General features: G+C 41.9%; 1 protein-coding gene across 4 annotated transcripts in view; it reads left to right on the top strand.

Moving 5' to 3' along the window:
- Positions 1-27176, top strand: part of ELF2 (E74 like ETS transcription factor 2) — a 38651-nt gene that overhangs the window by 5545 nt on the left and 5930 nt on the right. For 2 of the 4 annotated variants that reach the window (XM_075420980.1, XM_075420981.1), the window contains 5 exons: positions 2240-2435; positions 3407-3572; positions 22441-22554; positions 23548-23721; positions 25687-25773. In XM_075420980.1, coding sequence (XP_075277095.1) covers positions 2364-2435; positions 3407-3572; positions 22441-22554; positions 23548-23721; positions 25687-25773 — 613 coding nt within the window. In that variant the 5' untranslated portion in view covers positions 2240-2363. Of the gene's footprint in view, positions 1-2239; positions 2436-3406; positions 3573-15362; positions 15459-21375; positions 21635-22440; positions 22555-23547; positions 23722-25686; positions 25774-27176 lie in introns of those variants that run through there. The other 2 variants (XM_075420982.1, XM_075420983.1) reach the window with 2 other exon arrangements.

The raw sequence follows: 27176 nt of genomic DNA, 5'->3' as shown, positions 1-27176 counted from the left end.
TTTACAGTAAAAGTAACTTTAAAAAAAAAAAAATTCCTCCTGAATGATTATTTTAGTATATTCGTAAACAGCTGTTTTTCTACTTTACATGTTTCTGAATTTAAAGACTTTTGAAATAATGCAGTAATTGTTAGGCAGGTAAGGAGTAGGCTTTTTGTGCTAAAAGCCTGGAGGATAACAGGTGTATATGGCTCCAGGGATGCTTGCTGAAGACTTTATAGCTTGAATCTTGTTTGGGGAGCAGAGGAGCTCTTTGCTTTCGTTTTCATCAAGGAAAATATTGATAATAAAAAAGTCATGCTAGCTTTACATATGAAACAATGGAAGATAAAGTATTACTGTTGTTTTTTTTGTGCTGTTACAAGTGAAATATTTTTAGGTATGAATCATGCTTTCTCATGTCAAGTTGTATGCCTATATAAGCCAAAAATGCCTTTTTTTTCAGATTTGCATATATTTTTTCCCTTTCTTTTCGAGTATGTCTTGTGCTTATTCTGCTGCTGATATGACAGCGATTTAAGACGATATCCTTTTCTTCAGTTTATTTTGTGAGGATTAATTGCCTAGAAAGCTGCTGTCAGAATTTATTCTCTTTTTTGTATGGAAGGGTGAAAAATATGAGTATCTTATTCTGCTGTGCTGGGTTTTTTTGTTTGGTGTGTTGTTTTTTGTTGTGGTTGGTTGGTTGGTTGGGGTGTTTATGTAGTAACCTGCCATCCACTACGTGGCTGCTGACTTTTTGTGCTGAGTTGGTGTGGCAACAGAAATGATGCCTTTGTGAGCATGTTTTTATGGCATGCTGAAGGATCCTTAATACCTTGATTAAATGAAAGTTTTTAATCAGTTTTTGCATAGTATTTTTTGTTGACTTTCTTGCTTCGTTGACATCCAGTTGGGGACATCAGTAATTGTAATTTTTACTAGTATACCTAAGCTGTTTAACCTGTAAATATATCCATGCCTATAGGAAGCCCAGTTACTCAGTGTGAGTCTGAGCTACCTTTTCCCTGTATGTGCAAGATTAATTCAGTTTAAGCTGACTGCCTGCTATTGAAAAGCAGGCTTATTGAGTTTACTCACTGGAGCATTGATTACAATTTTCTTTTTCTTCGGTGTGTGTTGGAAGATCCTATTTTCTTGCAGACTTTGGTGATTGTGCTAGCTTTCTAAATGGATGGATTTTATTAAAAACGTTGGGCTAAATTCTGGCTGCTGTTATAAAGCATTGATCTCAGTGGAGTTACTTGCAAGGATAATTGATATCAGATTGGGTTCTTATGTCTCACGTGGAATATGTGCTTTCTGTTGTACAACTAAGAAGCCAAACTTCTTAGTTTGCATCTTGAAGTAGTAAACTGCTACTCACAGCCCAAGGTTTATGAACACAGATTATTTGTCTCTTCCAAAAACAGGATATGAGTAATAATACTTATTCAGAATAAATAAATAGCAGTTGTTTAGAAACAAAGCACTGCTGTTAATCTAGGTTTAAAGAAATTCACGGGGATGGAGGTTATGTACCTTTGTAAGTTTGGTGAGTCCTTGGTATACCCAAATTAAAGCATTATGATGTGGAACTTTCTTTTTTTTTGGACTCAAAACAATTTCTTCTATAGGAAAAAAAAGAGGAACTGCTACAATACTTTTTATTTCAAAGAAAACTGTAGATTAGAAATTAGGTTTGTATTTGTGAGATGTGTTATATATGCATTGCTTTAAAAGGCAGTGTATTTGGAAGCTTTATGAAACTTTATGAGAAACTACAGCTTTATGCAGTGACTGAAACTGGTAGAACAAAAAAGAAAATTTAGTTTAAAAATTCTCCTAATTCAACAGGAAAACAGTACCTTTAGAAAAGCTACAATAACTCAAATGTATATATGTCTCAAAAAAACTAGTTGATATTTGATCTCAGTGCAAAATTAATAATTTTGGCCAAGAGAAAATATCTAATTTGTTAATATATAATTATTTGATTTTAGAATTGTGTGAAATTCAACAAATTGCAAATAACCAAACTGACATTGTATTACCTTAGTATTAAAAGTTAGTGTGAAACTTGTGTTTTATGGCAGTATTCAGTGTTAACTTCACCAAGATCAGCATGTTCTGTCGCATCTGTTATGTTCACTGATGCCTTCTTTTGACGTAGAGATGTAGAGTGCAATAGCTTTCATAAATGTTGAAGACTTTTGAATATAAACTCTGCAAATAACTTAAATTTTATTTTGTGTTTCAGCCACCTCTGCCTAGTTGTTTAACAGAAGTGGATTGTGAACTTAAGCCTTTGATAACCGCAGGCTATCAGCATTACTGTCTTCAAGATAGATAACAGCTCTCAAAGCGTCTTCAGGGGTTGCACCATGACATCAGCAGTGATTGACACTGGAGGCCCTGGCCTGGACTTCGACAGCAATGGAATAAAAAATCAAGAGGTTAGAAAAAGAAATAGCATGTATTTACTAAAAAACTTTACACCTTTTTCGTAATTTGAAAGAAAAATTCACTGTAAACTTGCTGTGAAATCAAGTGAAATGGATTAGAGATTGTTGTGTGAGGAGGAAGAGAGCAGCCCATTTTTTCAAACGTCTTTTACTGGAAGATTTTATCATCACAGAGAAGTGGAAGCAGTAGGTTTTGAAGTCTGCATTACAACTGTACACAGGGTTTACAAAATTAAATTCTATACTAAGCATCTCTTTAAAGATCTCAGATGTATCTTGAGGTGTAGAATGAGATAAGCAGAACAGTACAAAGACCTTTTTTGAAGTTAGCCAGTGCGACTTGTTTGCTCATATTTTGCATTCTTATCAACAAATAGTAAATGTATTCTGCTATTCTGTAGCTTGTAGTGACTCGAATCTGGCAGAGTTCCGCTTCTGCAACACTTTAATAGATTGAATATGCTGTTACAGACATTTTGATCCTTAAATAAGTAGAGATAGGCATATGGGCTTTGAAGTAGATGATTCTTTTGTGATAGCTTACGTGCTTAATCCAAAACATGAGTGTTCATAAAATACAGGTCAGATGTAGGTATGTTGCAGTACACACGCAAAGCCTCAATTACATTTCATGGAGCAGAGGGAGAAGAAACACTTCCCACAGCTGAATGTCTTAATTAGAAAGCTTGCTCTTTTCCAATATTTTAAAGCTGTCTGATGTTTTAAATTTTAAGTTCTTAAAGCCAGGAAAATATCTTTGAGATTCTGGAAGGTCCCCTTGGTGGATGATAAGCTATCTTTTATTTTTTCAGTTTCTTACTTTAGAAGAAAATTGCTTTAAAAATCTTTATTATCATTATTCCATAAAACATATAAGAGCATAAGAGGAAAATATCAATGTAGATATTCAACAGTGCAGTATTCAGAGCATGTTGTTTTTGTTTTTTTTTGTCTTTCTGTAGGAACATGAGCAAGTCTCTGAATTCCCAGCAGTCATTGTGGAGCCGGTTCCTAGTGCCAGACTAGAACAGGGTTATGCTGCTCAGGTCCTGGTTTATGATGATGAGACTTACCTGATGCAAGATGTAGCAGAGGAACAAGAAATTGAGACTGAAACTGTGGAAACAGGTAGACTTACTATAATTTTTTTTCCTGTGAGATTTTTTTACTTGTACAAGTTCCTGAGGAATGTGACTTTGTATTTACCCACAGGATGGAGAACCTGACCTAGGTTCACATCTCTTCGCTCTAAACTTAGTTTTACTTAGCTTCAGTGGTGACAAGATTGGCGCTTGGCAGGTAAAAATGTCACTTTAGGTTCAGGGTGCTGCACTGTGGCACTGTGTACCCTCATAAGTAGGCGGATCATTGTGTATGTTTCTGTTACCTATTTGTGCAGAGGGTTAACTAGATGACTACACTTGGGAGTTTTTAAAAATCAGCTGAGCCAGGAAGCTGGTTAGAATTTAGTTTCACAGTGTGCCTGAGCCAAATAACTGCAGGGCAGCTGGTGCTACGGGCCGCCTGGCTCTGTTTACCCTATCTTGCAGCTCTTCCCCCTTCCCGTGAGCTCTGTCCTCTGTCCCTTGCTATTCTGCATTTTTGGTCCAAGAGTGGTTTTATTGCTGGTTTAGTGGCAGGAGTGTGTGGCTGGGGGGAATGGAGTTGAACTGTCCTTTTTTGGGCGAAAAGCCTAATAGATTGAAATTAACTCAGTTGTATGGTAAAATAACAAGTTATGAATGAAGAAAGGATTAGAGCTTGGTCGTTAAAGCAGCTGACCTGTTTAGCAATAAGCGTGTATCTTTCTGTACACCTCTCCAAAGAACACGATCAGGAGCTTTGAAGTTTGAGGGGGACCAAAGTCAGTTTAAACTGTCTGAAGAAACAAAAGTTTTGCTCCTGTGGGAGCTGAATTACATGGTTGCCAGGCTGCTGCTGTGCTCCAGTTCCTGTCGTCCCTCACGCTTGCTTTCTTGTGCTGCTTCTCATAGTTGTTGAACCTTTTTTATCTATTTCAGTATCCTAATTTTTGCAAGAAAAAATAGCAGGGAAGCCCTCAGCTATTTTTTTGCTGGGTTAACTTTCTGCTGGGTTAGCTTGCTGATGTAGCTAAGAGCCTGGTGGGTGCTGGGGTAGGGAGTACACAGAACTGCAACCAACGGGGGCACAGGTCCTCTTGGGTACTCCATGCTGAGCTGATGATATAGAACATGGATAGCGTATGTTCCTCTCCTCGGATTGCCTAATTTAGAGTTGGAGTTTGAATTCAGGAGGTCAGGCAAGCGAAACAAAGCTGAGAGACTCTTCTCTCAGCTCAAAGCTCAGAGACTCTTCTCTCAGCTGCGTAACTTTGCAGCCCAGTAAACATATGTGCATTTCGATCGGATTAGGAAGGTTTCAGTTCAAATTTCTCCCTAAACAGTGGATGCAGTTACTCATACATCTTTCTGAATCTCAATGTTAATGTCCTGTGGCACGCATGAAAAATCACCTGCGTCAGCTTCATAAGATGTGCATGAACTAATGGTTCAGGTTTTGGGAGAATACTTGCAAATCCAGTTCATTCAATTGTGTTCTGAATTAAATATGCTAATTACAAGTTCAACAAATTACTATAAAGAAAAGATACGATTTTTTTTTTAAATTATTTTTTTGACTGTGGTGATAAAACTTCTAAGGTTAAGGTAAGTGAGATGTGAGGGTGTTCTTCCCAAGAAGCTGAGTTTTATAAATTAAACTTGTACGTGAAAACCTTCAAGAGCTTATACTTTGAAGGCTTTTGAATTCCAAAGTGTTGTATTTTAAACATTAAATATGCTGTTTCTTTTAAGATTTTGATAGCTCAATGGCTAGCAGAACAGTTCTTTTAGGATAAAGAGCTACTGCATATGAACTCTGTGTGTTTTTAAGTACCATTTTCCAGCCAAAATAAATTTGTGGAAATGGCAATAAAAACCTTGCAGCTCTTTGTAGGAATTTTTTTTTAAGCTACTGTTCAAAGAGAGAGATGTGTGGCTGCTTCCAAGTATTGATATTTGACAGTACAATCTTAAATTTATAGGAAAGTTGATATGATAATTTGTTGAGTTTGTGGCTGGACATGTTAAGGGACGTGTGTCTTGCTTGTCTGCAGAAAGTTTGGTGGTGTTTGTTTTTGTGTTTTTTTTTTTTAATTTCACAATAACTTTGATGTTAATATGTCCTTAAAATTTAGTATAATAACAATAAAGTATTTTTAAAAGTTCAGATATTTAAACCTTTGGTTTAATAGTTTTGTTATAGAATTTAAAGATAACGTACACTAAAAAACCAATTTACAGTAGTATAGTGGAGAAATTAAAATCTAATGAAGATTTTAAAAGCTATTAATGAATGTTATAATTTGTGATTCCAAAAAGTCTTTGGAGGGAGAGGTAAACTCCGCTTGCGCACCCGTTCCCATAAGCCAACTTTTCATTATTATTTATATAGTGTGTATACCATTAATCCAGTGCACTTCCATGATGTAATTACACATCACGGTTCTGAGGGAGGCAATGTTGTGGGGTGTGTTTTGACCCACACGTTTGGGTACAGCCGAGAGTCCTTCTGAATTCATTGCTCATACAGAGAGGTAAAATGGGTGAAGAGAAGGTATAAAGGCCCCAAGAAACATTTGTTTTGGTAATGCGCCATTATTAGCAATGAGTTTCAGGAGAGTGAATCAAAGTGCATTTTTTATTTTTTGTGTTTATACGGGAAGGGAGGAGATACTAGGCTCTGGGCAGGATGCAATTTGATGTTGGAGAGGTGGTTAAAGGTGCCATAGTAAATGTTAATGAGAAAGCAGGCTGAGGCAGAAACAAGTAAACAAGGTATAATAATGCTTATTTAAAGAATATTTTAATATGCTAGTTTTCTGAAGTACATACATTTCTTATGCTAATGATCATAATTTAGATATGTGCAACAGTGATTTCTGTGCATCTAAAGAAAAATGCATCATTGCTAAATTAGTCTCCATTGATACTACTTTATAAATGTCAGAATTAATTGCTACAAAAAAATTCACGTTATTTAGTAGATGTATAGTTGTTGCACCAAGAATAAGTAGACTTAATACCTATTGTGGTTCTAGACTCTACAGACAGCATGGTAAACACTAACAACCCATCTTAAAGAAGTCTTGGCAGTACTTGAAATGATACCTGTGCACATAACATAATACACACCCAGCTGTCATTATCCCTACTGTTGGCCATGAACCTGATTTTTTTCTTTTCCCTTCTTGTGTCAATCCGTTGGCAATTCCAATGACTACTGATTTACATGCTTTACAGTGTTGCAACATACATATTCCAAGAGCCTCCAGCTACTTTGTATTTAATCTAAAGCTGTGTAATTTAGTAAAATGTAGCATTATTCTAGCCTTCAGAGACAGGGATCAGTACCCTTTGTGATAAATGTAGTGGGGTAGCTGATGTGGTAAAATTTACATAGGACACTAGAGAGATGGTTTGTGCTGTGCATTGAATGAACGATTCTATTTGTGGTTTGTGATTCTGATTGGATTTGAGACTCTCTGGACTGTAAGGTCTGTCAGTGCTGAGTCAAGGGCAGAAGCAGGACCTGTGATGTAGTTTTGTATTAAAAAAACTTCTCACATACATTAAACCACAATTCAAACAAGATATGCCATATAATCGTTATAAATAGCTACAAATCTGTAAGTACTGATGAATTTTTTGTTAATTCTAGTGAAGTGTGGGGGTTTTCTTGCCTGTCAGACTCCTTCCAGCCTGTTTCCCACTAATCTATCTTGATTCATTAATCAAGGACTGTTAATTATAATGAAGCCTTTAGCTATAATATTAATCCATGAACTATAAAAGTAAAAAAACCAAGAGTCTTTTAACAAACAAGAAAGACTTAATGGTTCAAGTTACTTTTTTTTTTTTGTCCTATTACAGAAAAAAAATATCTGTCTGCTTGGAATAGAAAAAAATCTCGACAAAGGAGTTTTCTAGGAAAAACGAAATGTAGGATTTTTCATCTTTTTAGGTGCCCTTACAACATTCTCAGTGGAAGTAGTGAGTGCCTTTTGTAATGTTTGAAAGGGAAAGTATAAGCTTTAGATTGACATAGCTTTTAAATCTTTTTTCCTGTGTGTATGTTAATCATTCTTAGGAGCAGTACCTTTAGACTATTGGGGACTGAGTTACAGTTTTGTTTAGTGCAACAGTGAAAGTTGTTCCTATCCTAAAGAATACATACTTCTTAATGATTATTTAGTAATATCCAAATTTTGTTGGCTTCCATTTCCAGAGTAGTTATCTGTCCTTAAAGTAAATAGCCCTTCAATTTTAGGATTTATGCAGCAAAACCTTTGTAGTTTACGTGACAGTAGAAGCTGCTGTCTTTTAAGAAGCAGTCAGTTTGAAATTAACAGTTGGTGTAGTTCTGTTTATCTGTCACAACACAGAACCCGTAATGTGGATGTGTAGGTGTGCTAATGAGGTAATCTAATCTTTGGATTTACCGTATGTGCAGTGCTGGAGGAACCACAGTCATGATCTGCAGATCTTATACATGGATGATGCCTAGTCTTTTAGTCAAATAAGGCATTAGATGAGTATGTGAGTAGGATAATGCTATTTTTAAAATGCCAAGTTATCTGGAACATTGTCATTAAAATCGGTTAGTACTTTCTGAACTCCCTTCTTACTGATCTTAAGACTGCACTGGTACTATTTTTCTTCTGTGTTAACTCACTTCGGATGAATTTGCAAATCCAGTGGTGTTTGTTGTTTACAAACAGTAGGAAGCTATTAAGCAAATGTTGCTGTAAGTACAGTAAGGTTTGATCCCTGTGAGGGATATAACAAAATCATACTGCCAATATAGACCCTGATTTAATTCATTCAATGAATATAACCTCTTGTATCAATAGTATTTTTCCCCTTATTTTTTTATTAATCATCAATGCTGCAAGTACAGGTTTGAGATTTTTTTTCCACAACTTTAAAAAAAGAACCAAAACTACTGCTTTTGGGAAGTTGAGAGTCGATTCGACTTGTGAACTATCACATTTTTGAATTTGATGTTCCATCAGAAATCCTGCCTGTGGTGCAAGTTGAAAGTCTGTTTTAATTCTAAAAATGTTATTGCCACAGGGGGGTAGAAGATCTGCCTGAAAAAATGGGGATCTGAAAATGAGCCCCTCCAGGATTGCGATCTGATGGAAAAATATTGAGCTACAAAGACAACAATGATGGTATGTTTGTCTATAATATTTTTTTTTTTTTTTGCCACCAGGAACTTTGTTGAAACTATTATGTAAATTCATAGCCATCCTTTAAGTGGGGAGGAGTTTGAATAAACAGAGAGTTTAGGCTTAACTCCTCCCCTGATTTCAAAAAAATACATTAATAAAGTATGTACTTTAAGGCAAATCTTCTTTTACAGAGGAAATTACAGTTACTACTTACACTGTTATCACTGTAGGAACCAGCTTTGTATATCTATGTGAAGTCTTTAGTTATTATCTGTCTTCTTTCTGCCTCTGTATGTGTTCTCTCATTATGACTGACTGCTTTCTTCTGACTTCTTTTGTGTGAATTTGAGCCTGAGAACTCTGCTGTTTATCTCAAATAGGTTTTCATCAGTTGTCAAATATCATATGCTAAGAACTCAGTATTAGATCTGGTTAGAGTCTTACCTTTGATGACATGTGTATGTAAGGGACAGACAAAACAACATTATCATTCATTCTGTCCAGACATTATTTGATTAAACTGCCTCTTACCAAAAAAGTGAGTTAACAGGAACATCTGGTGTACATTTTGGTAGTGCTGACATAGCCTATTGATTGAACTTCATTTCCTTACACTGACAGCTTGATCATAATTTTAAAACTGGAGAGCAGTTCGCTTTAGAAGACTGTGCTGACTACAAGCAAGAGTTTGGACACTAACAACTTCATTAAACTGTCAGCTTAAGTTGGTACTGCCTGCATCAAAGAGCTAGGATGAAGCCCATGAGCTAGACAAAAACAAGATAAAACTTTGCATACAGTACTCGCTCTGCTGCAAGAATTAGATGTCTCTCACACATTTGTGGGTTAAAAATTTATCATTTGAATGTGAGCTAATTTTATTTTTGACACCATGCTGCTGCTACATCAATGTTAGTTCTCACTTTGCCAAGAAATCCATTGTATTTTTGCTAGTTAAATATTGATGACAGTGAAACAGAATGATCCCCCTCCCATTGCACGTGCTATTGTATAGCACTTGGAGCAGTTGTGCCAAGGGTGTATACATCTGTTCTCAGTAAGATTATTAATTCAGAAACAAAATTGAACTGCAACTTCAATTTTATGTCATCTTTGTTGGTGTTTCCTTTTCTGAAAAATTAATGAAAAGAGCTGTGCAGCTGCTCTATGGATGATAATTTTTTTATGTAACAATAGCAGCCTGGTTGTGGTGTCCAGTTCTTCCTCGATTTCAGGTTTCCGCCTTGTTGCATTCAGTACTCCATTCGTATTGAAAAAACACTGCAAGATGAAGTGTTTTGTAATAAAGCCTAATTTTAACTACACATTGGGCATAATTTTTGTATTCTGAGGCTGATGTGAGGCTGGTTGAATGGCTTGCTGGTGTGCAGCATCATGGGTTGGACTTCAGATGTACAGATGCACTCTAAACTCCCAACTCTGGTTGCAACTGGGAGTGAGAAATTGTAGGATGTTACTGTGAAGACTCAGCCACAGTGTTTTGCTAATGCAAGCTGGAAAATTTTGCAGTCTGTATCTTGAAATTAGAATGCCATATGGCATGCCAAAACCATCGTGGTATGAGCACACAAGAGCCAGTGGTCTTCATTGATCAAAGTATAGTGGACAAACTTGAAAGTAATAATTTCTAAAGGTGATCTGCATATTAAAAAGGGAGATTGTAGTTGACAACAAATTCTAGATCACGGTAAAGCCATGTGTGTTTGAGCAGGACGTTTAGTCCTTACAAAGATTCAGTGGGCTTATAGAATAGATGTTTGTTGTTATCTGAGAAGTTAAGGAATTGTAAATGCTCGGTCGTGAACAGAGAAGTTGCTTCACGGTGGCATAGTTCGTGTGCCAGCCTATTACCAATGTCAAATACTGTTAATTTTGTAAAATCATGTGATGTGCTATGCAAATACCTTGTCTATAATTGTCTGCTAGACTGGCCTGAAATTAAATAACTTCCTTATAAGGCAGGGAAGTGCATATATATTTTTTGTGTGTGTGTTTGTGGGGGGGAGCGGGGGAACAGCCCAAGTTTTTCTTATTTCGCATTCACAAGTAGTAACGTTGGAATGTAGACCCTTGCTATTTAGGTAACTCCTTTTCGTTTGTTGAAGGTAGTATAAAACACTGAGAACACATTTTCTTTTCTGTATGGAATCACTAATTGCCATATGAATAGTGAGACCAGGAACCTGAGTCCGCTTAAAGGTGCAGATTGGGACAGACTCGTGCCTTTGGTATTATTAAACTTCATATGGTGTAGTCAAGAAGATGAGCTTGGTGTGGTCACTGACCCCTTTCTACAGTATTTCCCTGGTTCCTCTAGGGACACTTTGTGGTTATTTTGCTATGACTTTTGCAATTTTCTACTATGGAATCCACAGCAGATGGTAATGATTATGCTGATCTGCTGGTAAAGGAGACTGCTGCATCTTCTTGCATGTTTCTGGAATTTGACTGTTAAAAATGTTTCTTTGTTTTGTTACCCTTGCAATACAGTAATAATTATCACCAGTTTGATAGCCTGCTGTTGAGGACAGCAACTACTTCTGTAATTATTAGATGTGAATTTCCTCAGGATGCTGGGCAAAACTGACCTTTCTGTAACTACTTAAAATTTGTAGGTGGTTTTGGCACTCAGGACAGGACATACATGGACTGCTGAAGTTACTTGAAGCTTTTTAGCTTGGTTGGTGTTTCAGTATTGTTCCTCTGTTATCATTTGCAATTTCTCATGTGGACTGCAAATGCTACCCTCAGACAGATTGCCATCTACCCTTGACTACTTACTTAAATGAAGTCAAACAAATCGCCTCTGTAAGAATAAGTAACTATTTTAAGATAATTGCCTTTTCCCAGGGTAGCTTTCTCATACTAGAATACAACTGGAATCCTCTGTGGCTAAAAGTAGTTAAATACTTTTTTTTTTTTCCTGGTTCATGATTTGCTGTCAGTGAAGAAAAAAGGTGCCATTGGAAGGTTGTACTTTTACGAATTCAAGTTATAAAGCTTATCAAATAAGCTTATGAAATTTCTCTTCCAAGAGAAACTAGTCTATTACTGGAGAATGTTTTCAATATATTTGTCAGAACTGTGGGAAAGGCAACTTTGCATAGGAGATTCTGGGAGAGGAGACTGACAGTTCCTCTGTGGTCGCTGAATGCTGTGTTAGTTTTAAGGACTGTTCAATGAAATGCTTAAGATAATTGATGATCCCGCTCCCAACCACTTCTGCAAATTTGCTGAAACCTTCCAGTTTTTCATGTTTTGAATTTCTAGATCTGCTGTCTTGCATGTAATTAATGGCATCCAGCTTGTTCTCTTGAGTTGTCTTTCACTTTTTCAGAAAAATCAGGATGAAATTTAACTGATGTATATTGCAAAGAAGTGAAGCTTATTTCCATTAATGTGAACAAAGTTGCCCATATCCCTTAACAGGAAAGCATGAGCTGGGAGATATTTTACTCCTGTATTCACAGAAGTCGGGGGTTACAGTTCACTTGTGTGTTCCTGTTTTCCGAGTTTCTTATCTACTAAAGGCTCTGAAGTGCACAGGGATGGAGGTGCTGTCAGCTAAAAATGCGATAGCTTCTTGTTGTCTGGAAATGACTTAAGGCTTACACTTACTACACTCCTGTGTGTCATAAGCCTAGTTTTGAATGGTAGCTTTCCTGCAGATTAGAACCTGTTGACTTTTTTTTTTCTTCTGGCAGTTGGTAGGTATAGCACGTGATGAGCATGTAGGTCCGCTTGGCTATCTTGACAGCTGAGCGTGTGGTTTAAAAAATGACAATAAAGCTTAGTCTCTGTACACTCTAAAAGTAAAAAAAAAAAAAAAAGGCAAAAAAGGCTAATAGATATATTTCTCTCTGACAAAGAATGATGCTGTTTGGGGATCTGTGTCTGTATTTTTTTTCTACTTTCTTAATGCCACAGAAACAGAAATTAATCTGCAATTTGATGTAGGCCTGTTAGATTACAGTAATTATTTCTTGCCTCGTTCTTTGAGCAGATTTTGTATCCCTCTTTGTTAGCCTTCTGCCTAGAAAGGAGGCTTTACCAGAGATCAGAAAGTTAAGTGCGTGTTTACTTTTTTCCCTATTGACTGTCTGTTTTTCCCTGAAATACTAAGATTTTATTAGCATGACAGATTAGTTAGTGTTCAGCATCAAATACTGGAAATCATATAGTTTAAACAGACAGAACTGCAGAGCTTTTGGGGAAAATCACATTCCTCCTTAAAGACAGTGTTATGCTTTAGTATTATATTTGTATAACTAAGTTGGGCACAGGTCAAAATGATCACTTTGCAGATTTATTGTAGTTTCTTACATTATCATCTTCAAAGTGCATAGGCTTGGCCTTTCTTCAACTGACTGGAATCTCTTGGGCATCCAGTGATACTCTCTGTACGATCAGAGAGAGGGTGAAGGATCGGAATAACGTGTGCAGCTGTTAAAGTCCATTTCATGTGAATTGGCAAACACTGTGCTAAATCTGTGCTCGCAGTAATAAATAAATGCTGCTTAGAAAACCAGTATTAAACCAAGAGCTTTGACGTTTTATACTTTTTTTTTTTTAATTCATTTCGGACACGTGGTGTTTGTCAAAAATCTCACACGCAGATTACTTGAATGCACTTATTCAGGGAGTCCATGTATCTTAGGCAAAACTTCATTCTACCCGCAGGGGGTAGACAGAACAACTTGGATACAAGTCAAACGCTTCATTTTGTGGCTGGAAGCTGCAATAAGTAAACAATCCTCACTGAATTACATAGTGACTAGTAAGGCAACAAACTGCGAGTGTATCTTTTTCCAAAGTATGTAAGTCTGAACTCTTGTTGACAAGGATCTGGATCTTCAAAGGCATTTAGTGTCTTGGTGCACCTTTTGATCTGGGACTAAACTCTTTTTAACTGTCTTTTACTGCTGCGCACCTAACTGCTTGAAGAGAAGTGTGGGTAGATGATGATGTGTAACAACAGCAGGTACACAGGGCCAAGTGACGTCGGGACACAGTTATGTCAGTACTCGGTGTGTAGGCTGAATGTGCGGTGCTGCTAAGCTACACTGCGTGAGGTTTCCACTTCAGTTTGAGGATGCTTTAATGAAGAGCACTGAAGTTCTGTTGCACATTTAAGTGTGTGCCTACGTAAAATGCCTTTAGTTGTCCTTGGGCTTGTCTCCGCTGGAAAAATTCCCACTGGAGAACACAGCAGAGTCCCCTGGTGGAAACAGGCTGGGAGAAGGGATCCTGTTAACGCTGCTCTTCCACCTCTCTGACCAACGTAAGCTGGCAGGAGCGCTCTGCTGTTGGCAGGGCTGTAGCTGTGCGAGAGCTTTCTGCCCTCACAGCTGGTGAGAGAGTGCCTTTTTTGTCCACGCTGCTGGCTGGAGAGAGCTCGGCTGGCAGAACTCTAGTGCAGAGCTACCCTGAGATGTCACGGCTTGAATGCGAGGAGGAACGATCTCGCTTGCAGGGCTTGTTCATTACCCGGCGAGACGATGAACAAGTGTCATTCCTTGTAGCCAGCAATAGATGAGTGAGGTCTACAAAATGCTTGAATTTTTATTCGCATATATAAATATAGTCATTAAACTGTATTCCTAAAAAGCCTTGAGAGTTGTAGTAGGAGCGTGATCTGGCAGAATTTTGAGATACTGAGGTTGCCAGTCGGAGGCGATTTGTGCTGGATACCATTTTTAGATTTCTGTGCTGGGGAAAAACGCTTCTAAATTCTCGCTTGCGACCGGGATCCCGGGGCAACTAAAAGGCGAGAGGAGGAGAGATTCCTGACTGTCAGACTGGTGCAGCTGGCGCCCGACGCCGTCGTGTGCCGGGGAGCCTCTCCGGGCAGTCGCTCATCCTCCTGACGACGGCTCCGCCGTGTCGGCCGGGGCAGGGCGCGTGGCGCTAGTGGCGCGTTCCCACGCGTGTCTCCGCGCGGGACGGGCTTGGTTGCAGCTGGCGCGCGGCTCTGGAGTTTGGCCCCGAGGACCCGCGGTGCGGGGGCTCGGCCGGGGAGCCTGGAGAACGCGATCTTGCGGCTGCTGCTTATGTCCGGCCGCTCAAGCAGGTGGCTCTTCACCGGGGAGAGGACACAACCCCAAAACGCAGCGGCGTCGGCGGGGTTTTTAAAATTAGGAAAGCAGTGCGGCTTTTTCCCCCCCACAACTCTGCTGGAGAATGGGGCCTGTGGCTCGCAGGGCTGCGCGGTGCCTGGCGCCGAGGGAGGCCCGAAGTTTCCTGGCACAGCCCGGGGGCAGCCCCGTCAGCGGGGAGACCCGCCAGGGAAACAGCGCTTCAGGGATGCGCGGGGTGCCGCGGGCACGGAGCGTCACCGGCGGCGGCGCTGCCTGCGCCCTCGCCCGGCGGCGCTCCGGGGCGCGGGCGGCCGGCGGGGCCCCGGCGGCTTCCCCCGCCCGCGGGCGGCCCCGCGCTGCGGCGGCGGCGAGTGCCGGCGCGGCACTTCCTGTTTAGAGGCCGGCGGCGGAAGGATCGCGTGCGCCGCGCCGCCCCGCAGGAAGCGCTCCCGCCGCCGCGCCGTGGCGGTGCCCGCGCCGCCCGCCGCCTCGCGCCGCCCCGCGGGAGCGCGCCTTGCCGTCGGCCCCCCCCCCCCCCCCCCGCGCGTGCCCGCCGCGCGCCCGCCCCCCGGTCAATGTGAAGCCGCTCCGGCAGCGTAAACATGGCGACGTCCCTGCATGAGGGGCCCACGAACCAGCTCGACCTCCTCATCCGGGCCGGTAAGCCGCGCCGCGTCGGCGGGGGCGCCGGGCCGGGCCGGGGGGAGCGCCGGAGCAGGGAGCGGAGGGAGGAAGGACGCCGCGGCGCACGCCGCGCTCTGGCGGCGGGCGGGGAAGCCATGGAGGGTGATCAGGAAGTGATGACCGTGGTAGCGGCCGGCCCGGCGTGCGGGCGGCGGCACCTGCCCCCGGCGCGGGCGGCCCCGCTGCCCCCGGCGGAAGTTGCGGCGGGGCGGGCGGAGGAGTTTTGCGGGTTTGCGCGGCCGCGGCGAGAACCAGGAAGTGTGCGAGGTTGTTGTCCGCCCGCCCGGCCCTCCCCTCCGCTCCCGCCAGCACCACGCTGTCTGAGCGGGCAGGCCGAGAGCCGCCGCACTCAGGGCCGCGGCCCGGCCTCACCGGGCGCTGCGCACCCGTGCGCCGCCCCCCCTCCGCTCCCCCCCGCTGTCGTCCCCCCCCCCCCCCCGGTGCCCTTTCAAACTCGGCGCTGACGGCGGCGGGGCGGGGGGAGGCGGCGGCGGGCGGGGGCCGCGGCCCCACGTGTGCGGCGCAGGGGGGGCGGGGGGGGGGGGAAGCGGCGCGGGGAGCGGCGCCCCCTCCCCCACGCGCGCTGCGTAGCGGAAGCGGCGCGTTCCCCCGGGGCCCCCCGCGCGGGAGGGGAGTGGCGGCCGCCGCGCGCCAATGGGGGCCACCGCCGTTGGCGGCCGGAGGGCGGTGGGGCGGGGCGGGGCGCGGCGGCCGCCAATGGGCGGGCGTCGGGCGCCGGAGTGGCGGCTCCCCGCGGCGCTGACGGGGCGCGCACGGAATTGGAGGGAAGCGGAGTGTAAACACGGAAGTGGGGGCAGAGCCGCTGCTGCCGCCGCCGGGCCGCACGTGGCCACCCCTCCCGGCAGACGGGGGCCGGGTCAGCGGGAGCCCCATGGCAGCCCGGGGCCGCGGTGCCAGCGGGGGTGGGAAGGGCGCGGCGGAGCGGGACGCCCGTGCGGGTGCCGCGCGCCTCCTGGCCGCTCCTCTGCCCGATCTCATCGCGAAGCCCCTTGCCCAGCACCGCCGCTGCCGTTTGCCCGGGCACCGGTACCTGGTCGGGGACGTGTCTGGGACCGCTTCTGGCTCCGTTAAGTGTGCCACTCCTGACGAGAGCGCGCTGCGGTCGTCCTGGGGTTTGTCTGTGCCGCGTGGCCCTGGAGAGAGCACGAGCGAGGGCACGCTGCTCCAGACCACAAATGCGATGTCAAACCTTCACTTCTACGCGGAGATCATACCAGCTGTGATCTGCTTTGTCGTTACAACGTGGAGCTCAACTTCTGACAGCAGTCCTTGGCAACCGTCCGCAGCAGCGCGGCGTGCAGCGCTGTAGGTAACAAATGGTGCGGTTGGTGCCTGGACACGAACTCACTGGTAGCGCACCCTTGTACTGGTTTTGCCTTCACATGGCAGTAGGTTCGTATGAGCATGTGCGAAAGGTAAATGCTCTGTCATTTACTGATGTATTAAGATACCCTTTTAAAAACGGGCGGCAAGTTTCCCAATCTTCGTAATGGTTTATTTTATTTAATGTGGGAAAACACCCAGGATTTCTTAGAGGAGTGGGAACAAACCCCAGACACACACCAAACAACCCACAACAAAGCAGTGAAGAACCGCCCTGCTGCAGAACAGAAGTGGAGCATGTCATGAGGATTTAGACACTCGCCCGTGTGTGACAGAGAAGGTAGCCTCACTTTGCCAGTAAGAACACATTTCTGATTTGTGCCGGGCTCGCTGCTGCAGGAGATCTCAGTTAGTTGGTTTTTACTTTTGGTTGTGGATGAATAGAGAACGTTTAAGTAGTTGATTATTGTGTCAGCAGCTTCTTAAGTCACCGTAACTAGATTGCTTGTGAGCCAACCCTTAGACAAATAACAAATGACCTTTGTATTGCTCTTTCTGAAGTCCTGAGCCCAGCCAACTTAATTCTTTTTTTTGATGTTTGCATTGCAGTGAGGGATACAGATAGCTACACGTGTCTAGTATTCCCGTCACCATACTATGAGGATACTGTATCTGTTTACTTATTTATGTGCGTAGATGGTATCATGTGGATTTAAGAGAGGAATCGTTTATCCCGAGGGATTATATTCATTATGCCTTGCCTTTTCCTGTGGCTGCTGGCCTCAGTGTTGACAAAACTTCAGAGTGTTTGATAACTGCGGGAAGAAAGCTGGACCAAAATTGTTACTGCTTTAGGTTATCTTAATTGCTGGTTGTAAGAATTACTCTTAAATAACTTTACAAAGATATGTTTTTGGCTTCACAGCTAGTATTTCTTTCAATATTGGGCTGATAACAGACAGCTCGCAGGGAAACAAGTGCTTTGAGATGATTGCTCTCATCTTCATTATTGATTGCTGGTATGCAGTGGGTTATGTATCATTCCTAAATTGTATGCAGCTGAAACGTCTGAACGAACAGAGCCAGGCTTCGGGAAATCCTAAAAATCCCAAGGAACTGTTTTTCAGTTTCTGAACAAATGTGTGCCATAAAACAAGCAGCAAGTTGAAAACGCTTTCTTTTCCAATCAAGTGTTGAACACAAAAACGTTTCTGGGTATTACCTACACAGGCAATTCAAGTGTTTTTAATTAAACTGTGGCTTAAGGACTGTTACTACCTTCCAGTGCTGTTTATTGTGGTCTTGTAAATGCTGAGATAAAACAAGCATGTGAACGCCAATAAACTTTAATGAGGTCTGTTGGTGTATGTGTAGTCACTCTTGACCAAGTTCCATGCTTGGAATTGTGAATTCTTCATTAAAGTATTGCTCTGGTTGCCTGATAGTATTAAAGGATAAGCTATTGTAAATCAGGTGCTACAGTTAAAGTGTTGACCTTGTAAATGTAGACATTGATAGCTCCTGAGATAAAGAGGTGGGGGGGAGCTGTATCACAGTTTCAGAAAGTACCGTTTTGAAAATTTCAGCCCGTTTTTTTCCTCTCATCACTTGCTTTAGTTCATTTTCTTACTCTTGTTTTATGTTAAAACTGGGGACATTGTTACAAAATGGATATGTTGCCAGTCTCTTCTGTAAAGCTAAAGTACAGCTCTGTCAGACTTACAAGTTTGGTATTTTGTAACAGCTGTTGAGAGCCTTGAATAATCTACTGTACATGCTATTTGTTTAGAAAGTGGAACTAGAAGACATTAGGTCAACAGTGGAGGTAGACATCAACTAGCCTAGTTAACTGTTTACATTTAAAAAATGGAAATGATTTTATTTTCTGTGAGGATTTTGATGAACTATTTTAAAATAAAGTGCCAAGGAAGAAGGTTTCTTCATAAAAGCAGTAACATGCAATTTGCTTTTAAAGAATGAAAGATAAGTGGTGGTGTCAGCTCTGATGGGTTCTAGATTGGTAAATGCCCGTTCTCATGTTACTCTGGTTACCAAAGTCTGGAAAATTTACTTCTGTCTGCGTAAACTACTTTGCTTCATTTGGGCAAGTGATATTCTTCCTGAAATGAGTATGTAAGGTAACAGAGTTACATCAAGTTGTTTACTCAAGCAGTACAGTCTGTTTTAGTGTTGGGAGTCTCGTATGTGTGCACAATGGTACCATAGTTGATAGAGTAACTATAATAGAAAATTTGTGACTTGGGCATTTTTGAAGCAATGGGTCATACACATCATTCTTTGGTTAGAAATTTTTCTTCCTGCTGTGATGCTGTGCTTGTGCATCACAGTTGTGGATGTGCTGAGAGAAGATTGAGGTTGCTGTGATGATGCCTGTTTGTAATGCACAAGCTATACGAGCCCAAAAGGTACTGCATAGTAAATAACTGCCAATGATTTTCTGTGGTGATGGCTTTTGACTGAGGTTTGCACTTTTTTTTGAGTTGCGGAATCCTGCTCCTTTGGTTTGCTTTCCCCCCTGCCTTTATTCTGAGAAGTGCTACCAAGTGTTGTGATACAAGCGTAGTTCAGCTGGTGACACTTGATGTAGTCGTCTGCAAGAACAGCCGCTTGGTTTTCTCACGTCCCATCCCCTCTCTGAGAAAACCTGTTCCTCCGCTTTGTCTTTTGGGATATCTTTTCTTGCTGTATTTTTCATCAGTATTGTGTCTCCTGACTGAGCACTCTGACTTGCTGTCTTCTATTAGATATTTTCTAGCGTGGCAAAGAGATGTTTTATGTAAAATTTGTGTTGAGATACAAATTTGCGCTTTTTTCTTCCAAATGCGTTGGCGCAATATGTTGCCTGAGCCCTATACTGAGAACTGCTGCTGCTCGTGGGGTAGACAAATGCTTCCTAGGATAAAAGCATGGACTGGCTAAAGGAGAATGTAGCTAGCTGAGAAGACTTCAAATTTGGTAATAGCACTCAGTAAGTATTTTAATAGATATCTTTTTGGCAATGTTAGGGTTAGTTTGTTAACTGTCATGATAGAGAGATGGCGTGTGTGGTGTTGCAGCCAGATCCAGAAGTGTTACTGTTTTTTGCTTGATGTCTTTTAGTTGGCAATTTTAGTGGAGTCCTAGTAACTGATGTTGGAAAAACATTTGTGAAGTGTGTATTTTCAAATGTCAGAGGCTTTCGAGGAGTAGATAGTGCTATGTTTATTGGAAATGGAAGGGTGACTTAGGGCAGCGACTGGGTGACTCCTTCGCTCTGCTGTTATGGTATTGCAGCCTTAGTCCCTAATGCAGGGGGTGTGTGTGTATGTGTGTCTCCTTTCCCTCCCCACCAGCCCCTCAGCAGAATGCTGTGATACTGGAAAAGTATGAAGATGGCTTTCAGCTGTCTTTTTTTGCCTTTTTACTGCTCTCTTCTAAGTACCTCTTCCTTGTGGTGCAGCATCTAAACTTTCCTGTAGGAAATACTTTGAATACAAAAGTAGGAAAATTTTGTATGCTTTTAAGCATTTCAGAGTAGATGATTTCAGTAAGCTAATTCAGTACTCTCTTACAATTGAGATTTGGCAACTGTTTGAGTTTCCTTAGAGGAATACTGAACCTGATATCTGCACAGAAGCGAGCTAACTAGTTGTCCCAGAAATGGTAACCAGCAGAAACAGAAATGAAAATTGTACAGCTCTTTGCTGCAGGGGAAGCAGAGGGCTTGGTGGAAAAGCTTTGCTGACCTGCTTTAAATCTTTTTTTCATGAGTTAGAATAATAATAATATATTAAATGCTGATTTGGACTTTCTAATTTCAGTATTGGTGTAGAATTGATACGTGTACAATGACCAGCTGAATATTGTTGCTGTACTGTGATGATCAGTGGAAAGCTTTATCTGGTAGATGAGGGGAAACCTAGCCATCAGTTTCTGTGCAGCTGAAGAAAAACAGCAGCTGCCTGGGCGTGGGGAGCACCCAGGACCCACAGCCGGGGAAAGGGATCATGGTGCAAAAACACTTGTTGATTGGCACTATTATCCAAGGGACAGAGGGTGTGATAGAGACCCTTTCCTTAAGAGCAGGGGAGAATCACGCTAAGGTTGGCTTTTATTGTTCCCAGCCTGGGGTGAAAGGGTGGTGGAATGTCAGCTTTGTCAGGCACCTGCTGTTCCAAAAGATAAAGCCCCCTAAATAGCATCCCAGGAGAGGGCTGTGGTGGGAATCCCAGTAGCCAGCCAGCGGGTGGGCAGCCGGGCTGGTTCAGCGAGACGTTTCATTCACCCAGAATTTTGCATTTGTGCATCTTCAGATTTCGTTCACTTTCAACTTCTGGTTTAAATAGTTAGTCTGCTGGCCAGTAAGTTTTTCAAGTTCTTAATCCTTGCTTTTAAATAAACTGCAGTGTGCTGCAAGGGTTTTTCCCCCATGTGTGCCCACGTGAATCTGTTTGTGTCTAGTGTTTTCTTAAGTAAGAAGCAATGCTAGCAGTATTTTCCCTGTTTTTCACTAAACGAACCTGAAGTTGTTTCTTAGATGTTTTCAGTAGCAGGATAGATGCCTTGAAGTTCTTGCAGAGAACTATTACCGAATGCTCTTTGCTTCTCTGGCGCTGGAGATAGGTGACCCTGCTTACGCTAAAGATAGATTTCCTGGGCTGCCGGCTGCCTCGCTGGAGCGGTTCAGCTTTGAGCAGATGGCCATAAATGGAAAGAGCAACTGGAGAGAGCCGGCGTACCTTAGCCAGAGTGTGGATGATGTGCAACAGGTGTTTCTGCAGTCGCTGCTTTTAAAAACCTTTGCAAGGGTGAGGAATATAGAGTTGGCCGTGAATAGGACTGTAGTTTTAATTGATAAGTGTGTGTGTGGGTGTTTACTGTTGTTGCTGTGATCTTTGCTGTATCAAGCTTAAATGTGCTCGCTTGAAATTACTGTAAATTATTTTTGAAGAATTACGTAGTTTTCGTAAACTTTCAGAACTTGAAAAAGAGATATTTTTACCTTCTTCCCTTAGTTATTGCATAAACACCCTCCTGCATACTGTTTGTTATGCTTGTGTTTTGTTTTTTAAAAACCAAGCCTGCTAAACTCAACTCACAGATACTATTAATGTCAGAAAACAAAACTGCAGATATGTTTTGCAAACAAATCTTGTATTGTTTTCACTATATATATATTTATCCAAATAAACTGAAAATTTGAAGAGAGGTGACCTTTAGATTTTAATAGGATAGTAGTTGGGGAAGGTACTGCTTCCCTACTCTGCTCTGTTAATTTGTAACTGTCCTTGTTACAATCTGGTTTGTTTTGATTAACTTCAGGGCAGAAGACAAATCCCGTAAGTCTGCTTCTGTAAGCTCTTGCACACCTTATAGAAGTGAGGAGCTTGGTTGTGAACCAGAAATCTAATCCAAGTAGTGACAGTGTTGGTTCTGCTTGTCTCGTGTCTTCCCTAAACATTCCTGTTGACAGGAAGGTATGAAAGGTGTGAAGACACCTGGCAGTTTTGGGATTCTCATGTTTAAGATTGAGTAGTGCAGTTGTACAGCAATGCATGTGGACTTTTGTAAGTAATCTGTTCTCATTATTTTTTTTTTTTTTATCCTTCTATAGTGGAAGCATCAGTTCATGGAAGTAATGTGCACTGCACGGATAAGACAATTGAAGCTGCAGAAGCCTTGCTTCATATGGAGTCTCCTACCTGCCTGAGAGATGCCAGGAGTCCTGGTATGTCAGCTACAGTTTCTGCTCTGTGAGCTGTTTCTCCTTCTGCTAATTAGTAAAACAGGCAAATTGGGAAACCTGCTTCTGTGGAGAACTGTATGCTGTTCAAAACATTCGCGTGCTTATTTCAAACCTGCTGATTTGTTTGACTTTTTACATGATTTCTCCACCCTGTAACAAGCATACTTACAGATTAAATCATTTGTCTGGGAGAGGTTGTTGGGTAGAGATGCTTGAGTAGCTACACATTTAAAATAAACTTTTCTGTCTGAATATCAGGAAATGACTTTTTCACTGTGCGGGTGACCGAGCACTGACACAGGTTGCCCTGAGAGGCTGTGAAGTCACCTTGCTTGGAGATACTCAGAAGCCGTCTGGACAAGGTCCTGGGCAGCCGGCTGTAGGTGGTCCTGCTTGAGCAGGAGGTTGGACCAGCTGCCCTCCAGAGGTCACTTCTAACCTCAACTATTCTATGTTCTGTGAATTTGACATTTTAAATTGCTAAACTAAAGAGTTATTGTAAGGGAAAAATATTTTAATCTGTTTTTCTATTTTGGAAAGAATATCTGAATACACTGTGTTGCAAAGTGTTACAAGTTTAAAAAACTGAAACAATGTTGATGGTTACTTTAACTTGATGTTCCTTCTGAAGTTGCTTAATGTGTGTTGGATGAAATAATGGTCAAACTGAAACCCAAGAGCTACAAAATAAGATATGGAGATCAGAATAAGGATCAAAGATTAGGCTCTATTTTGTTTAATTTAAAGTTGAATATAATTTTAAAGGATATTGGTGTGATACTTGTCTTATGCCTAACAATACTGGCAAGCATGCCTGTTTTTGGGAATTGGGTTGATTTTCTAGGTGATGGGTTGTTGGAGCAGGATCTTTCTATATTGTTGCATATGCTTTGTTTAAAATACTTTCATGTAAGATACATTAATATAATCAAGTAGAAACTTCATCTGATATTTTTTCTTGTTCTTCCCTCATAGTGGAAGTTTTTGTCCCTCCTTGTGTGTCAACCCCAGAATTTATCCATGCGGCCATGAGACCTGATGTGATCACAGAAACTGTGGTGGAGGTGTCAACGGAGGAATCTGAACCGATGGATTCATCTCCTGTTCCAACTTCCCCTGATATCCATGAACCAATGAAAAAGAAAAAAGGTATGTATGGCTCTTCGTAGCAGCAATCTCAAAAAGTGTTTCTGATGTGTACTGTCACAGATGGTACAGTTGACACTGGTGGAGATAGGTCAGATGATCTGATTTCTCTGCGCATATAATCAGACTGATTGGAATCTGAAATGTGAGTTCTTAGAAATCGAGTCTGCAACGAGAAAAAAGGAAAAAAGGTAGCAAGAGAATGTGCTTTGCCAAGCCATAAAGGAAAATGATGTCTTTGATGTATTTTTTAAGCATGGTTTATGTAGTGGAGGAAGGGTAGAGAAGGGTTCAAAGGGGACTTGTGTGGGTAGCCATTGGTGACTGAAATATGGATGTATTTGTAGAGTGGGTCTTACAGCGAAGGGGCAGGGTAAATACTAGCTTACAATACCATAAATCTGTTTACAAGACCTTCCTTGTGAGAGAGGGTCTTATTTGTCTGATTGCCGTGTCTTGGAGGAGAAACTACTCAGAACAGCATTTGAGTTCTAAGCATTCAGCTGCCAAATGAGAGTTTGGCACCTGGTGAGGTTTCTCTCTTGTCTAGCGGTTTTCTCACAGGCACCAATACAGTTCACATAACTGTAGGAATATTGTTTTATTAGAGCTTCCAGATGTGCTAATATGGAGTATTTACTTGTAATTTAGAGGGGGGGAAAAATGCAATGTAGTAATAAAGTGATACAAATCTAAGATCTATGAGTTGTAGATTCAGTAAAAACACACACATACATAACAGGTAACTAACGCTACTATGAATGACATAAGCAAGAAAGTTATGATTAAAGCTTTTCCGTAGATGTAGTTGTACACTGGATTGAAACTATTTCTTTATATTCCACTGTCTGTTTGAATGGTCATTACTGGGCAGGTTGTGTTACATGGCCGTGCTCAGGGAGTTCGGATATTTTACGAAGGTTATTCTGTATATATTTTTCTCCTGTTCCAGAGTAAAAATCCCTATTCTTAAGTGTGTAAGGTCGTGTGCCATGGTTATAGAGCCATAACTTTGGTCTTCATAGTTAATGCCTTTTGAAATTCAGTGTTTAATGAAGAACATTGCTCATCAGCAGAAATGAATGCTGTTGTGGTAGGAGAGTTAACCATTGCTGCTTGCATTGTAAGTGAAGATAGAAGCGTGGACTGCTGACAGTGGGCTGCCGTGGGGTATGATCCTCGCCCGTTTGCCTGGAGTAAAAAGGTCCCTGAAGCGTGGAAGGATGAAGAAGCCGCAGGTCTTGCTGGGAGAGGGTTTCCTTGGCACAGGGCAGGCAGCTTTAGGCCTGCCGTCTGCTGAGGAGTCCCCTCCCAGCCTCCCCGCAGGGGCAGGAGGAGGGAGGTGCGTGGGAGCCCTGCCAGACCCAGCAGCCCGTGGGCAGCAGCAGGCAGTTGGGGGCTGTGGCCCCAGTGGGCTTCCAGCAGCGCCCAGGGTGCCACTCGCACCTGTCCTAATGGTCTGCTGTATGTGAATTCCATGTGGCACGGGTCACATGCGGAGTGGAAGCTTTTGTCTGTGACTTTTAATGGACAGGGGCAAGGTGGAAATGAATGTTTACAATTTCAGTGGTAAAATTTCTTAGGAAAACTGATGCTTTGATCCGCAGCCATACTAGAATACCAGAAACAACGCAGAATCAAAAATAATACTTTTCAGAGCGAAACAGACACTGGACTAAAAGAATGCAAGCAGGGTGACGTTTTACTTTATACATTTGGTGCTTACCTCACCTGCCATTAACTCGTCTGAAATTGAGTTAAATCTACCTGTGAAATAAGCAACCAAATCATGAATTAAACTGAATGTGCAGTAGTAGTAACCTCAGAATCTAAATTTATCTATATCTGCAGCAAGGAAGTGGCAGGGGAAAAAAATGCATGAACTGCTTCTTTCAGCAAAGTCAAACTATAAAATACTTACATTGTGCATATGATTAATAGTGGTTTTTCTCTGTGTATTATGTGCAGCTGGCCGTAAACCGAAGACCCAACAATCGACTATATCTGACGGGTCTCCAGATCTAGGTATAAAGAAGAAGCCTAGAGAAGGCAAAGGTATATTTTTCCATTTATTGAGTCCTTAAAAGTATATTTTTCCATTTATTGAGTCCTTAAAATTATGCAGTGTATATGTATTGTATCTGTATGCAGGAAATATATAGGTCTTCAGAAGTTTGGTGGACGAGTTTGTACTGGCTTCATTAGAGTTTTAATTTTATTTGATGACTTCAAATCTGTTTGTACAAGATCTAGCACAAGAATGTGTGGAACTGCGCTAGAAGTGCCCTGTAATACACTCTGCAGTTAAGAGGCTTTCTGATTTTTCATTTGCTTTGCTTTGTGTTTATTGAGTCGTGCTGTCTTTTGTGTTGTGTGTTAACTTACTGCTAGACACATAATTTGTTAAGCTACTGCTCAAAGCCTGGTTCTCAAGTGGAAGCAGCTTATGGGCATTTGTAATGGTGATGGCTGAAAATATGTGTTCTTAGTTGATTCACAAACTTCATTTGGAATATGTTGCTTGACTGATAGATTCACTTTGGCTTAAGGGGAAAACTAAATGATGATATGTTTATTTACTGGTTGAGTAAATAATTTACTGGTTGAGTGAGGGATTTTGTGCAGGAGAGTCATATTATCCTAGTGTTTCTCCTGATAAATAGTGAGTCCTTTCTTGGACTTCCAAGCCCCTGCTGTTCACCCTGGAGGGAGACAGACTAGGGCATTTGCTCACAGGCTACCTCTGAGCTGGTATGCAGTGTATCAACTCTTCCCCTGGTTATAGGTCAAAAATGTGAAACTCTTCCCCACTTCGTGCACTGAAGGTTGTTTATAGATGTTGCTGTGCCAGGGAGAAACAAAGTTTAGTGACTTCCAGTGGCGGCATAGTAGCTGAAAGAGTGTGGAGCTGTCAGCTCCCCTATTATTTTGGGATTGTTTGAAAGCAAGATCTCCATTTACATAATTTCTTATCTGGGTACAGCTCCTGAGTTGTCGCATTTGCCAGTAGAGCAAGGAAGAATGGGACTGATGCCGTGCAGATTTTAGCTCATGAAAACCAGCACAAACAGTAATTAAACTTCCCTGCATTGGCCACTATTACTGTCTTTGGATTTGGGTGTAGCAGTGGACCTCAGTGAAGATCACAGACCTTTGCATCTGCTGTACTTAAAAGTACATCTTGTTTAATTATATATATATATATATTTAGTGTTCTTAAAGCCTTCTTAGCTTGCTTTCTAATGCTGATTTTACTGTTACAGCATTCCATTATCTGAATAGTACTCGTAAAGTGTCCCAGTTCCTAGCTTGCTGCACAAATAACTTTGAGAAACGAGGCATGTATTTCTGTCTCTTCTAGTTTTTGTCTGTACTGTGTATCTCTTTGTTTTATGAAGTGGGACATGCTGTGGATTTTTTTTTTCCTTTTTGTTTCTGTGGAGCCTCGTAATGATCTA

Source organism: Opisthocomus hoazin, chromosome 5, assembly GCF_030867145.1.
Source record: "Opisthocomus hoazin isolate bOpiHoa1 chromosome 5, bOpiHoa1.hap1, whole genome shotgun sequence".
Lineage (NCBI taxonomy): Eukaryota > Metazoa > Chordata > Aves > Opisthocomiformes > Opisthocomidae > Opisthocomus > Opisthocomus hoazin.
The sequence above is the reverse complement of the archived record's forward strand: the minus strand, read 5'-3'. Positions and strand labels throughout refer to the sequence as shown.